This window comes from Cornus florida, unplaced genomic scaffold, assembly GCF_030987335.1.
Source record: "Cornus florida cultivar Cherokee Brave unplaced genomic scaffold, ASM3098733v1 CherokeeBrave_3.0.0_Hap2_Chr01, whole genome shotgun sequence".
Classification (NCBI taxonomy): Eukaryota; Viridiplantae; Streptophyta; class Magnoliopsida; order Cornales; family Cornaceae; genus Cornus; species Cornus florida.
The window spans coordinates 105,422,544-105,438,934 of record NW_026775571.1 but is presented as its reverse complement, the minus strand read 5'-3'; the positions used below and the strand labels follow the sequence as shown (position 1 = coordinate 105,438,934).

General features: G+C 35.1%; 1 protein-coding gene and 1 long non-coding RNA gene across 2 annotated transcripts; both read right to left on the bottom strand.

The window, feature by feature from the left end:
* Positions 1-10,912: 10,912 nt before the first annotated feature.
* LOC132311824 (uncharacterized) lies at positions 10,913-11,428 on the bottom strand. The gene is made up of 3 exons (XR_009483112.1): positions 11,401-11,428; positions 11,078-11,316; positions 10,913-10,972 (listed from the first exon to the last, which is right to left on the bottom strand). It is a non-coding gene; the product is annotated as an uncharacterized LOC132311824 (long non-coding RNA).
* A 537-nt stretch (positions 11,429-11,965) lies between these two features.
* LOC132279662 (uncharacterized) lies at positions 11,966-15,681 on the bottom strand. The gene is made up of 4 exons (XM_059781701.1): positions 13,436-15,681; positions 13,035-13,343; positions 12,842-12,929; positions 11,966-12,739 (listed from the first exon to the last, which is right to left on the bottom strand). Exons 1-4 carry the CDS (start codon positions 15,679-15,681, stop codon positions 11,966-11,968), a joined length of 3,417 nt encoding a protein of 1,138 aa, XP_059637684.1.
* Between the last annotated feature and the right edge of the window lie 710 nt (positions 15,682-16,391).

Sequence of the window (16,391 nt, the reverse complement as noted above, 5' to 3'; positions counted from 1 at the left end):
TGTAGCTAAGTCAGTGGGAGTATTACATCTGAAATTAGAGAGTATGAGGATATTAGTATTAGAGAATTATCTTTATGCACAGAAGTTAGACGTAATCTAGTTCATATTTTACTTGTGGTTTATAAAACTGTATTGTTGTTTTGTAAAACTGGTTTTATAAAATTGAATAGATATGCGATTACTTCTGGTGCATTGAAAGATGGTTAATATACTATAAGCACAAGCTCTTAAGATTTGCAAGATGTAGAAACTAATGTTGCATCTTCTAGATTGAAGGTGAAGAGAAAATTTGTTATTCCTGACTCATTGTATTTTTAGTGTCTATTATTGGGTTGTAATCAATCAAAATGAGATTCAAAGATTAGTCAAAGAAGGTTTATTACCTAGTGAGGCAGAGGGGCCTAATCCAAACTTGTGAATCCTGTTTTGAAGGATAGAAAACTCTAAGGGCTTAATCAGCCAGATGAAATAGACATAAAGGATAATTGGAGTCGGTACACACAGACACGTGTAGTCTTATGAACATCCAAGCAAGTATACTCACGTTTTGGATAAATTTATCTGATGCGACATGAGTCTTAAAATTTTGGTACATTCTAAAAGGGTCAAGACTGATGTGGAGCACAGATTAGGTAAACTTATCAAAATAATCCGATCTGATCGTGGATATGAGTATTTCTTGGGACAGTGCAAAGACTATATGGTCAATGAGGGTATAGTGTACCAGGTTTCCCGCAATTGACACTAAATAGATTTAGGTGTCAAAAAGGAATAACAGAATTCCGCTTAACATGGTTAGATCTATACATTATCTCTTTTATTTTAGAGTTTAGCTTTGACGATATCAATGCACATTATGAATTGCATTCCATCTTAGTCAGTCTCAAGGATACCGTTGAGCTGTGTTTTTTACTAAATCTTAGTTTGAATCACTTGCATATATGGGGTAGTCTTGCACACGTGCGCTTGATATGGACAAGTAAGTTGGAAACAGATCATACGCATGATAGATTTGATAGCTACTCTAAAAAGCACTAGGATGGATTATTTTATGATCTCAATGATAAAAGTTAATTGTATACACTCACTGTTTATCTATAGGAGGATCATATTATAAATCATATACCTAGTAGCATAATGTTAGAGAATATGGTATGAGTACCAGATGTACCACATATGAACACACTTATTATAATAGAAATTGAGAATAATATATGAATTCCCTATTGATGCGTTAGCATCATCTAATACACAGATTCCTGCATCGGTACATTGATGTAGTGGGAGGATTATCATCCAATCCGACAGAATCATGTTTTTAGATGAGACCGTTATGGACATCCCTGTTAAACATGAGTTGGACCCAGTAAGCTACACGGAAGCGTGAACCGATATGGATATAGATCTTTTTGGCGAATTACTATGAAATCAGAGTTGGAATCTATGTATTCTAATAAATTCTGGGATCTTGTAGAACTTTCTAGTAGGGTGATTCCTATGGAAGGCAAGTTGATCTACAAAAAGATACCAGAAGATTTCTTAGTGAATAAATCATGAGTGTACAAGGGAATGTCATTATTTTTCTGATTCTATATATATTGATGACATCCTAATCATTTAGGATGATGTGGAAGTTTTGTCATCAATAAAAAGATAGTTGTTCAATTACTTTTAAATGAAGGATTTTTAAGATGTAAGCTATATTCCTATGATCAAACTTTTGCAAGATCACGTTAAAAGGAAAATAGGCTTATCTTAATAATCCTAAATTGATAAAGTTTTGACCAGGTTTGGTATGCATAACTCAAAGTATGTGTTCTTGCTTGATTGACATGGATTGCTCTCTCCAGTAGGTAGTTTTACAAGACTGACAGAAGAGATTGAGCAAATGAGACTGGAACTATATGCTTTGGCATATAGGAGTCTCATATATGCTATGGTATATACCAAACAGGACATCCGCTACATAGTAGGGATAGTCAGTAGATATCAGTCCAATCCTGAACTTAATAACTGGTCTGTTGTGAAAAATATCATTAAGTACCTAAAGAGAACCAATGATCTCATACTCATTTATGGATGTGATGATATGGTCCTAGTCAAGTATGCTAGTTCTGATTTTTAATCAGAAGTAAATACTATGAGGTTCATGACTTAGTGTATGTTCATTCAATGGAAGGGAAATCAGTTAGTAGATTGTTAAGCAGATTTTAACTGCTGACTCAAACCTGCAGGTGGAGTACATTGCAGCCTTAATGGCGACAAAGGAAGCCTTTTGGTTTGATCTCACTGATTTTAGAGGTTGTGGAGCATACTAGTCTGCCTATCAAGCTATATTGCGACAATAGTGCAGAAGTAGTCCAAACCAATGACCCAAGGTTCCATAGAGGAACAAGATACACTGAGAGGAAGTATCATGTTCCACATGATATTGTCCGGCAAGAAAGTGTACTTGTGGCTAGAACATTGCATTGGAACACAACTTTGTTGATCTATTAACAAAGGTGTTATTGATTAATAATTTTGATCATCATCTGGATAACATTGGAGTTAGATGCAATTTGAATTGGCTATGAGGGCAAGTGGGAGCTGTTGGGATTTATATGCCCTGGCATAGCAAATTCCTATTTGGATTAAAGTGACATAAGTTCCTGACGTTTCTGAAATATTTATGTTTTATACAATTGGTGAATTCAATGTATTATGTTTCGATTCATTTTAGAATTGATAGTGTCCACTTGATTACAAGAAAGATTTATATATGTATGTGATGGCGATCAATACATGAATATAAATAATAATCATAAATGGTTCATGGTCGGTAATTATGGATGGATTCATAATTGATTAAGACTTGAACTGAATCCGCGTTAGGTTGAGATATATTGCGAGAGCCGTCGTATGTAATTGCTCCCTATTACCGTCATAGCATTTGACTCTTAAGCATGAGAAAATTATAAATTCTTTTATTAATTAATAATTACTTTAATTTGTTTGGCGGATTCTTCGGAATCCTTAGACCGACACTTTGGGTAGTTATGTAATTAATAGTTAGAGGGTTATATTTTCAATATTTACATCATTGCTACTTGTATTTATTTTGTATTGATTATGGTTGATCACAAAGTAAATTCGAAGGCCTTCGTATGTTTTTAGACAAAATAATTTATTATATATTTATTTATTTAAATTATTATTTTTGTCAAACAAATATTTTATTGTGATCGAGTCAGAAATAATCAATGGTACCAAAATAAATATATTAATTAAGTAGTCGAATTGATGGCTTTATTTATCCGATAACTAATTATGCATAGAGGGGTCAAAGTGCAATATTAACTTAGTGGTTATTTATTATTTAATTGGAGTTCAATTAATTTCTTTTAGTGGAATAGAAATTAATTTATGAATTAATTGAATTGGGTCCATGGACCGGGCCAATTATTAATTCATTATAACCAATAAAATAATAGGCCCAATGGATTTTCACTCATAGCCCAACTTGATATTGGAATCATATTAGATTTGAGACATGTGAATTAGAGATTGAGAAGGATTTGTTGTTTCCTTTTCTTTATCTTTTTGTTGCCTATAAATATACATGGTCTATGTATATTTTTGGGTGTGATTTTTTGGAGAAGGAAAAATGAATAAATTTTCTCTCTCTAGAAAATTAGGGTTAGTGTTCTCATCTAATGGAGGGTCCCACAAACCTAGTTTTTCAAGGTCATTCATGGAGGCTTATGAGTGATTCCTAAAGGCAAAATAATTACCAAGAAGATGGAGATCCAAGGAGAAGGCATCTTGCTAAGGGATCTACAATAAGTGAGAACATTCACTTTAGAGGAAAGATTTAAAGGTTTACTCAGACCTTTGATGTAAGTATTCAATTCATTAATTGAATGATACATCATATTTTATTTTTGCATAAAACTTGTCTCTATGTGATGAATCAAGATCTATGAAAGAAAATCCCTCGAAAAGTTTTTAAAACTAGCACGTTTCCAAACAACAATATCCTTGGATCTCTGTGAAGTGTAGGGCGTGCTCAACTTTTGGCCACACCACTGACAGCTGTGTTGTAAAACAAGAAGAAAATGTTAATGTTCAGAACACAACGGCTGACTCAAGCTCATGGCACATTGTTACAAGGAAAAATGGAAAATCAACCTGTTATCCTATTACCAATCCTTTCCAAGCCAATAGCACAGATCACCTCAAGGAGTTGGCTTCCACTTCAAAAGCAGCAGCTGCAATGGATATTTCAACCAAAGCTAATCCTCAGATAGGGGTTAAAAGCACAGCCCCAAGGGACAATTACCAACAACCTCTACTCCCACTACCAGACCCAAACCCCAACTGTCATCACCCTACATTACCCGTGCTTAATTCTAATCCACCTAAAGCTTCAGCCTCAATCCTTTCTAGTACAAAAGCAATCAATTTCATAATTGATCTCTCCCCTTCCAATCTAAAAGTGATCGAATAAGGTAAAACAAAGCATCCCAGCACCAACACCAACCTCAAACTAATTTGAAGCACTTTCAGTGGATAACCTGCACGAAAACAATGATTATTCAGTGGAATTAGCCTCATTATCTGATGGTGAAATATTCTCAAGCAGTAATGATCCAACATTCTCACCTGCTGTTGAAAAACTTCTGAAACCAAGGAAACCTTCCCACTCCAAGCATTCTAAGATTGACAAAAGAGCAAAATTAACCAAAGGTTTGACTAACCTCAAGGGGTTTAGAGGTATGTGCAACCTCAAGACTTCTTCTCAATGAATTGGGGAGCTTGGAATATTAGAGGGCTAAACTTTCCCCTCAAACAAGAAGAGGTTAGGTTTCTAATTAGAGATTCTGGTTGAAGTCTTATGGCAGTTCTTGAAACCAAAGTTAGTAGTGAAAATGTGGCAACAATCCATAAGTTTATAGCACCCCATTACCTGATCATTAAATGTAATTCATCATCTGTATTGGGGAGAGTTTGGTTACTGTGGGATCCTCAAAAAGTGGATATTATTTCATTCAATGAATGTAGCTAGGCACTTGATTGTATTGTTTATATTAGAGAACTCAAAACCAGATGTAGAGCTTCCTTTGTTTATGCTGCAAATACAGTAGCTAAAAGAAAAGCCCTGTGGAAAAGCCTTAACCTTATTACAACCTCTACTGATCCATGGATCCTACTTGGGGACTTCAATGTATTACTACATATTAATGATTCTCATGGTGGAGCTAAGAGATGGACAGCTGGTATGTATGATTTCAAAGAATTCCTGAATGTTAATGGGCTTGAAGACATGAAATTTAATGGAATATTTCACACTTGGTCGAATGGGAGCTTTGGGTGTGCCAACATCTCTAGAAAATTGGATAAGATACTTGGTCAAATTTCCACAAGCTGAATGCCAATTTCTTCGTCATGGTGTCTCTGATCACTCCCCCATGGTGGTCAAATTTGGTTCAATTGCTCCCAAGAGAAATATACCCTTTAGATTCTTTAATTTCTGGACATTGAATCCTGAATTCCTTCACATTGTTTCTCAATTATAGCAAATAGAGGTACATGGCTCAAGAATGTTTAAATTGGTGCAGAAATTAAGAGCCCTCAAGCAACCTCTTAGGATGTTGAACAAGAAGGTGTACAGCTCTATTTTAGAAAGAGTTGTAGCTTGTAGGGAAGACCTTTTTGCCTGCCAAAGAAGACTGGATTCCAACCTAACAAATGATGTGCTTAGAGCCTCTGAGAAAGAGCTTGGCCATAAGTTCTCTGAGTTGGTCTTAGCTGAAGAAATATTTTTTAAACAGAAAGCTCAGGTTCATTAGCTTAGGGAAGGGGACCAAAATACATCATTCTTTATGAAGAGTTTCAATTCCAAGGCCAATAGAAGGAAAATCCAGTCAATCACTGATGTAGATGGGGATCAAATCAAAGGGAAAGAACTTCAAAGGGACCTCCTTATACATTTCCAATCCATCCTTGGTCAGAGCAGTTGCAGTTATCCACGTATGAACTCTTTCTCTACTCTCATTTCTAAGTTTGTTCCACCTCACCTTCTCTACTCTCTCACAGCTATCCCCACAGACTTAGAAATTCAGTCTTGCATCCTTTCATTCCACCCATACAAGAGTCCTGGACCAGATGGTTTTAACTCTTGTTTTTTCAAGCATGCTTGGCCAATTTTTGGGCAAGATGTTATAACTACTGTAAGGGACTTCTTCATTTCAGGAAGGATGCTGATTGAGGTAAATTGTTCTTACATAGCTTTGGTACCCAAAACACCAAACCCTTCCTCAGTCAATGATTTTAGACCTATTCATGCTATAACATTATTTACAAGACCATTTCTTAACTCATTGCTTGTAAACTTGGACTAATTCTTCCAATCCTTATAAGTCCATCTCAAACAGCATTTATAAAAGGTAGGCATATCTCTGATAATATTATATTAGCACATGAACTAATGAATGGATATCATAAAGCCAATCATCCCCCAAATTGTGCACTCAAAATTGATCTTAGAAAGGCTTTTGATTTAATTCATTGACAGTTCATTCTTGATACCATGCAATTGTTTGGTTTTCCACCTATTTTCATACACTGGATAGCTCAGTGTATTTCCACACCTTCATATTCTATCTCACTCAATGGTGAGTTATTTAGGTTTTTCAAAGGGAAAAGGGGTATAAGACAAGGTGACCCCCTTTCACCCATGTTGTTTGTAATTGCAATGGAGGTCCTCACACTAAGTGTTAACAGCTGCATTGTGAATAACCACTACAAGAAATTCGGGTTTTAGGGACAGTCGAAACTGTCCCTAAAAGTACCAAATCCGTCCCTAAAAGTCAGTTTGGACCGTCACTAAAAGTTGCGTGCCAAAAGAGCTTTAGGGACGGTCAAAGTTGACCGTCCCTAATACTTTTGACCTTTAGGGACAGTCCAACCTGTCCCAAATAACACCGTCCCTAAAACTTTTTAGGGACGGCCAAGACTGTCACTAATAAGGTACGAATTAGGGACAGTTTAAATGACTGTCCCCAAAAACTAGAGTATTAGGGACAGACAGACCGTCCCTAATACATAATTTTTCAATTATAATTATTGTATTAGGGACGGACAGACCGTCCCTAATAGATTATTTTAATTATATATTTTAATATATTATTGTATTAGGGACGATCAGACCGTCCTTAATACATTATTTTTAATTATATATTTTAATATATATTGTATTAGGGACGGCCACACCGTCCCTAATATATTATTTTAATTATATATTTTAATATATATTGTATTAGGGACGGTCAGACCGTCCCTAATACATTAATTAAATTATATATTTTAATATATTAATGTATTAGGGACAGTCAGACCGTCCCTAATACATTAATTTAATTGTATATTTTAATATATTATTGTATTAGGGACAGTCAGGACCGTCCCTAATACATTATTTGAATTATATATTTTAATATATTAATGTATTAGGGACGGTCAGGACCGTCCCTAATACATTATTTTTAATTATATATTTTAATATATATTGTATTAGGGACGGTCAGACCGTCCCTAATACATTAATTAAATTATATATTTTAATATATTAATGTATTAGGGACGGTCAGACCGTCCCTAATACATTATTTTTAATTGTATATTTTAATATATTATTGTATTAGGGACAGTCAGGACCGTCCCTAATACATTATTTTTAATTATATATTTTAATATATTAATGTATTAGGGACGGTCAGGACCGTCCCTAATACATTATTTTTAATTATATATTTTAATATATTATTGTATTAGGGACGGTCAGGACCGTCCCTAATACATTATTTTTAATTATAATTATTATATTAAACCGTCTATATATATATATATATATTGTATGCTTAATTTGTGAATTTAACCATTCCGGATACATACATACAAAACATATACAAAATAGATCCACAATAACATTCAAAAAAATATTACTATCCATAGAATAAAATCAATCCACAATATATATATTCAAGATCCATAAAATATAAAATCTCTAGTTTTCTAAACAAAAACTAAAACCATGTGGTAGCACAAAAAATTATTTCATCCTCTTCAAGATCCATTATTCATTCTGTTGGTGGTTGTGGTGGTGCTTGCTGGTGAGACCATGTTGGTGGCGGCAGCTGATATTGCCATCTTGTTGTTGGTGGCGGCTGCTGAAAATACGAGTCTGCTGGAGGTGGCGGTGGTTGTTGATGCCAATTTGGTGCGGTTTGCTGCTGTTGGGAATCTGATGGAGACTGTTGTTGGTGGAACCATGGTGGCGACTGCTGCTGCTGTTGGAATTGGAGGAACCATGGTGGCGGCTGCTGCTGCTGCTGCTGATATTGGAGGAACCATGGTGGCGGCTGTTGTTGGTACTGCTCAAGCATCTTCTCAAGTTTTTCTATTTTTTCCGCCATTTGTACACTTCTTTCTTCAGCAATTTCGGCCCTTTTCCTAGAAGCCTCATCATATGATGAAGAGGCACGCTGACGCTTTGGAGCCACGAAACCATGTCCGAATCCACGGCAATATCCCTTCCTTATGCCTAGTTGGTTTTGTACTATCTCAACATCATTTATGGATGGACTCGTACCATCAGAATTTTGAGAATTTTGTGCAGCCTTTTCTTTCATTGCATCCTGCAAAATATTTAAGTTCGCTATCAAATTAAAAAAATATGGCATAGGAATAAATCAAGTAATAACAGAAAATGTAATCACACATGCACCAGCACATAAAAATAGAGAGATTAAAGTGATTCGGTTTATAACATGCGCACATACAGTAAACAATGGCATTTCTTGTATGGCATTTCTTGTATTACATGCTGTTTATCAACAAATAGAAAAAAATATTGTACATTTAAATAAATTTAAGGCTCACTACTGTCGAAATTATTGTTAGAAAACTTTACAGAAAGGGAGAAAAGTCATATTTGATAGGCTTTGCTGATAGTGATTATACAGAAGATCAAGATGATAGAAAGAGCACTTCGGGGTATGCTTTTATGCTGGGTTCAGGGGTTGTTTCATGGTCATCAAAGAAGCAACCCATTGTCATTTTATCGACCACTAAAGCCGAATTCGTTGCTGCAACTTCATATGCCTGTCAAGCTATTTGGTTGAAGAAAATACTTAAAGAGTTACACTTCAAGCAACAAGGAGTAACAACAATCTATTGTGATAGCAATTCAGCCATAAAACTTTCTAAAAATTCTGTTCTCCATGGACGAAGCAAGCATATAGATGTGAAGTATCACTTCTTAAGGGATCTCATGAATGATGGAATTATTGATCTCACTTACTGCAAGAGTGAAGACCAAGTTACTGATATACTAACCAAGGCCCCTCAAATTTCTTACATTTTAGAAGTTAAGAAAGTTGCTTGATGTCTGCACTTCAAATGATTCAAATTGAGGGAGAGTGCTTTGAAGGTGACCCAATAAACTGATGTTTCAGACATAACATTCAGTTTAAGGGAGGGAATGTTGGAAAAACTGAGTTTGTTGTGCTGTCATGTGAGTCATAATTTGTTTATTTTGTCCTAGTCTTTAGGAAATGAAGCAAAAAGGAGAGCTAGTCTTTAGGAGTTGAGCTAGTCTTTAGGAGCTCCACTACTGATGCAGTAGTGGGAGTATGCTATTAATTTTATTGTTAGTGGCTTATCTGTTTCCTTAATTTTTACTTTTATCTATTGGTGTATTTGCCTATATAAAGGCCTTTTGTTTAATGAATAATAGTATCAGTATTCAGTACTTTCTTCTTCTATTAAATTTTACTTTTCATATATAACCTTTCTTTCTATTATACCAAACTAAACAAACCAAATTACAGTTCAATGTAAAATTCAATAAAAATCACTCTGAATCGTTCAACATAAAATTCCAAAAAAATCACCCTGAAGTCTCTTCAAATTTTTTCCATGAGTTATAGAGCTGAAAAGAAAATGATATAAAAGTTAAACTAAATCAAAGGGTATAAATTAAAGAAGAACATGTCTTGTTTGATTGCAAAATATCTAAAAAGGAAAAGAAATCATAGAAAATAGAGAACTAAACGAAGCAGTGATTTGATGATTTTGTTCCCAAAAAAAAAAAAAATTTAAAATTTAAAATTTAAAATTTACATAGCCTAGTTCACTATAAAACTCATCTCATCCTATAAAATAATTTTGATAAAGTCACGAGTAATATTAATAATACATACTAGTGTGTTATATCAGTTGCGATATGTGGACAATATTATGAGATCCAAATTTCATAATCTAACATGGTAGCTTATAGTTAACTTACAAAATTCCTCTTAGCTTTCTCATGTGCCCATCCACCTTGTTCCTTAAAATGTGTGTCCTTGTACAAACGAATAGCAGGATCCTCTTCCCTTTCACCGTCCCCATCTTCTTGGCTCTGCCTTTCTTTGAGTTTGACCTATAGTACAAAGTAATAGTGACTATTAGACAAATATATGGTTTAGAACGTAGAATATAAAATAAAAAATTTATAATTATTGTTTCGTATATTACGCACATAATCATCGTAACGTCTGACGAAGGACATTGATCCAGAATAATGTGGAACCTCATTCTTGGAACGATTTTCTTTGTTTTTTGCACTTATTTCCTAAGTAGTAATTCAAACAATATTACAAGTTAGGAAACCTAAATAACTAGTGAATGAAGTTATTATATTAAATAGTAAAAACAAGTAGTTAAGAAATTGAACCTGAAATTTAGGTGACATCCACGTATCACACAATTTTTCCCAAACAGCATTACCAATACCATTGTAAGGATGGCGGCGTGCATTCTCAATCGGAAGATGCTCTTCAAAATGACACTTCAATTTATATCTATATTTCCTCAATGCGCTGGAAATTCCCATATTTACTCGCTTAAAATCAATGTCATTTGCGTATGCATCCACTCCAAAGACCTCCTTTATAATGTAAAATTAAAGTAAGCTATAATTTGTAACCAATTGGACCAGTAATCTCTGATTTTTTTTTAACCAAAACAAGCATTAAATGATGGTTATCATTACCTTCAAATGGTCATAGCAGACCTCTTTCTCAAAATCTGGAACATCCCTCCACGTTTTATACTTTAGAAGGGCTTCGGTATCTCGTGTATTAATGCCAACCTCAGCCGTCCATAATTTGTTATTTAAACCAACAGGTTTAATATAACCCTCTCCAAACTCAACTGGAACTGGCCAATTGTTTTCATTAATTTTGTGCAAGGCTTCATTTTTTGCTCTTCCACGCCCTTTTCGTATCGGACCTGAAAAAAAAATTTATCATCTTAATTAAAGCGTAGGCATTTTACAAAAGAACTTATGGTTAATCAATGATGAAGCATAATTACCTCCACTTGGTTGTGGCCCTGTCTGCTCATTACTACCATCACCTTCCATTCTTTCATTTGTTGAATTCCTATCTTCACCTAATCCACTTGGTTGTGTAGGAGGTGAACTTGTAGATGGTTGCTCAGTTTCAGCCCTACGGGACCTTAAAACTCTACGCATCGGTTCCTCGGAGGTGTCCATAATTTAGTTTACAAGCTGATATGAAGAATCAAGTGAAATTAAATCAAAATAAACAAGCATATGCAAAATATATTCTGAGTCATCATTTCATATTTACATAATTCCATTGAATAAAAAATTCAATAATTAGAGGCAATATAACTGAATAGATCACATTAAATATAATCATAAACCCAAAAAAAAAAAGTAAATGCTCAAATATAACAATTAATTTAGTTAACCAAATCAAAGCTGCAAATTAATGAAGCACATAAACAATACTTAAAGAGAAATTTAAACAAAAAGTAACTCAAAAGATAAAGCTCGGTAATATAATTCAGCTGGTCACTTAAAGTATTAATCATAAAACAATAAAATGAGGTACATGCTCAAGAATAAAAAGCTTCACATGTCATCCATATCAGTATCATCTTCAGACATTAATTCTGGTTCCTCATCTGAACTATATTGAATGTCAAGAGCTTCATCATTCTCAACATCCCAAAAGTCATCATTAATGGCTGCTTCACCCCTACATTTTTGAATCATTTCAGCATCAAGAGTTTCACCCTCCAAATCGTCCCTGTTCAAAGGGAATGGATCCATGTCCAAGTCCGCTTCAACAACTCCATCCACGATGCTTGGTTCGCTCTCTTGGTATGCTGTAGTGTTGAGCATTTCATCATATACTCCTGTTTCACCCTCTTTTTCAGGTACATCAAACGAGCTTCTACTTGTTATATCTTGAACTACCTCCCACGTCCCTTGTAATTTATTGTCTTTGACATAGAAGCATTGCAATGCTTGATTTGCTAACAGAAACGGCTGATTTTTGTACGCTCTACTGGCTACATTTACACTTGTGAAATAGGTATCTTTATGTACACCGGTACCAATCCTAACGTCGAACCAATCACATTTGAAAAGAAAAATTTTTCTACCCAGAGGATATCTTAACTCAATGATATCTGTTAGGGCACCATAGTAATCTTGGTCTTCTCCTTTCACTAACACGCCACTATTCTGTGTTCGTCGATTTTGCTCCCTTTCCTTAGTATGGAACCTAATCCCATTTACAATACACGCGGAATATCGACTTACTAGACATTGAGGTCCACACGCTAATGAATACAGATCATCACAAGTTGTTTCCTTTTGATGATGACGCATTTCCTTTATCTATTAAAAGAAGTGTAGTGTTAAATAAATGAATGACAGTTCATTTTAATTAAATTAACGAATTTTATTTAATTAAGTACAATAGGTGCATAATGGACTTACTTTTGTTTCGAACCACCTCGAATATTCTTTAGCATGTCTTTGAGAAACATTGCGCGGATTTTCTCTCTCAAGTTCTACCTTGTGTTTTCTAAACAATTACATTATGTTAATGATACAATTGTATACATGTATTAAGAAATACACTATATATTCATAGAAACTGACAAGATATGACATGCAATGAGTTACTTACTCTTCATATGACAAAACATCTTCACAATTCTGTAAAACGTACAATCGGGCCATCTCTATGTCCGCACGGGGCAATATGTCCAAACTTTGTGCTCCTATCGGTCGAACCACTTGCTTTAGATCATAAAATGTGGACCAATTATTGTTGTAGTTCCCCTCACTATTTCTTTCTTCTCTATTGAACCTTGTCTCAATCCCTCCAAGAAATTTTGAACAAAATGTGAGGCACTCATCGTCCACGTAAGCTTCCGCAATGGACCCTTCCGGACGTGCTTTGTTGCGGACGTACAATTTGAGAGTATGCAAAAATCTACATAACCGTTAATCAAACCAATAATATTTAATAACAAACTAATAAAACTTGTTAAAAAAAAATGTTGGTTTACTAAAAATATACAGCACCTTTCAATCGGGTACATCCATCGATATTGTGCAGGGCCTGCGATGATGGCTTCACGCGGCAAATGCAGAGCCAAGTGCACCATAATGTCAAAAAATGACGGAGGAAATATCATCTCTAACTTACTTAGTATAACAGCAATGTCCCTTTCCATTGCCTCTAACACATCCACTTTGACAGTTCGACAACACAATTCCTTGAAGAATAAACCAAGCTCAGCTATTGTGTTACAAATATCTGAATTTAAGAATCCTCGTATAGCAATAGGGAGGAGACGTTGTAAGAGAACGTGTGAATCATGACTTTTCAATCCAGATATCTTACAATTATTAACATTCACACACCGACTTATGTTCGATGCATAGCCATCTGGAAACTTAACTGATTTTAGCCATTCACATAGTTGTCTTTTATTATTCTTTGACAATGTGTAGCGCGCTTGTGGCATCTCAAATTTTTCACCATTACGTCTCAGGTGGAGTTCTTTTCTAATCCCCATTGCTTCTAAATCCAACCGACTTTTGAATGTGTCCTTAGTTTTCCCTTCAATGTCCAATAATGTCCCCAACACACTATCGCATATATTTTTCTCTATATGCATAACATCCAGGTTGTGCCGCAACAAAATGGTCTTCCAGTAAGGTAGTTCAAAGAAAATACTCTTCTTCGTCCAGTTAAGTTCAAATTCCTCACGAGTTCGCTTCTTTTTATTTGGCCCCTTTCCGAAACTAACCTCGGGTATGAGGTTAAGTTGTTCTAGAATATCATCACCCGTCAACTGCTTTGGTGGCCCTTTGTCTTCACTTTTGCCATTAAATTGCTTGTGATGGTTTCTGAAAATGTGATCTAACGATAAAAACATACGACTTCCCAAGTAGCATATCTTACGTCCGTGTTTCAAAAAACAAGAACATGTTTCTTTGTTACAAATCGGACATGCTAGATAACCCTTTGTCATCCATCCAGATACCATCGCATAGGCGGGAAAATCACTAATGGTCCAAATCATTGCCGCATGCATTTTAAAGTTACATTTACTGTACGCGTCATATGTCATCACACCATCCCGCCACAATTCTTTTAACTCTTCAACCAAAGGTTGCATGTACACATCAATATCATTACCAGGCGATGTTGGACCAGGAATAAGCAACGACATAAATATATATGGCTCCTTCATACATATCCAAGGTGGCAAATTGTAAGGCACAATCATCACAGGCCACATACTATACGCATTGCTCATATTTCCAAATGGATTGAATCCATCAGTTGCTAATCCAACACGAACATTACGAGGATCAGCAGCAAACCAACTATGCTTACTATCAAAATCTTCCCAAGCTTTTGAATCAGCTGGATGTCTTAACTCATTTGTCTCCTTCACACGTTTCTCCTTATGCCACCGCATATCTAAGGCTGTATCCTTTGACATAAACAACCGTTGAAGTCTTGATTTCAATGGGAAGTGCCGGAGAACCTTTTGAGGGATTTTCTTACCCTTACCTTCGTGAGGTTTATACCTCGATTCACCACATTGTGGACAATTTTCTTTACTTGCGTTTTCCCTCCAAAATAGAACACAATCATGTTTACATGCATGTATACAATCATATCCGAGACCCAAGTCTCGTAACAAGCTTTTAGTCTCGTAATGAGACTTTGGTAACACATTATTATCGGGAAGCATATCCTTAAATGCATCAAGCATCATGTCAAATGATTTGTTGCTCATTCGGCTTGTAACCTTCACATGGAACAACTTTAATATCGCTGACAACTTAGAGTATTTTTCACAACCTGGCCACAATTCACATTGTGCATCATTTAACAATCTATCAAAGCTTCCTCCTCCAACATCAACTTCAGGCGAATCTTCTTGTTGTGGTGCATTAGTGAAGTTTCCCATTTGTATGTTATCCAACAATTCAAACACATTATCTACATTTCCATCTTCATCGTGGACATTTTCCCTACTGACATTAGCATCAATATTAACATTATTGTTGCTTTGACGAGCCTCCCCGTGATATATCCAATTGGTATACCCCTTGTCCATCCCATTTCTCAAGAGATGCTGCTTAACTTCTTCAATTTGATGATAAGTCCTATTTTTGCAACGACGACATGGACATCGGGACCTACCGTCTACTTCTGCATGACGCCTAGCCACATCAATGAAGTCATGTATGCCATCAAAATACTTTACACTTCCCCTAGTGTGATGATGAATCCAAGACTTATCCATGTAACTGCTTAAATGTACACAAAAAAATAAAAAAAAATAAAAAAAATAGAAAAAAAAGAACATATATCCATCAAGAGTTAATAAAGGATATATATATATATATGTGTGTGTGTGTGTGTGTGTGTGTGTATGTATATAAGTGTGTGGAGCCCATCATGGAAGGAACAATGAATGAGTGTAAGAACCGTCTTATCATTTCTTTAAAAAAGAACCAAAAAAAAAAAAAAAAAAGAGTGAAATACAGTTAAAGAAAATTGAAAGACATAGTAATTAAGAAATGGAGTTTCTTCATACTCTGTTGGTTCACTGCCATGGTCACATGGCATTAGTATTATAGACACTGGTAGGTATAATTTCCTAGATCTATCTTCTGACCCAATGAAAAGAGGATGATAGAGGAAGATTTAGATGCACTTTAGATGTTTCAGGTGTATGCAGGTTGTATAGACATAGATGTCTTTCTGGATATTCATGAAATTGGGGAACCCTTAACTCTAATTAGAGATGAGGGTGTTAAAGAAATGGAGGTGTAGATCTTGGAAGTTGTGTAGATGATAAGGGTTTCCAGAATGGGAGCGCACATAATAGAATTTCCCTGCAATTCTATTGGTTTTTTGGGTAATTGAAATTTGTTAAAGTATTTTTTCGCTGTATTTTTATTTTTATTTGGTTAACTGTTTCATTATTAATTTGAGTTCATGTAATGATGG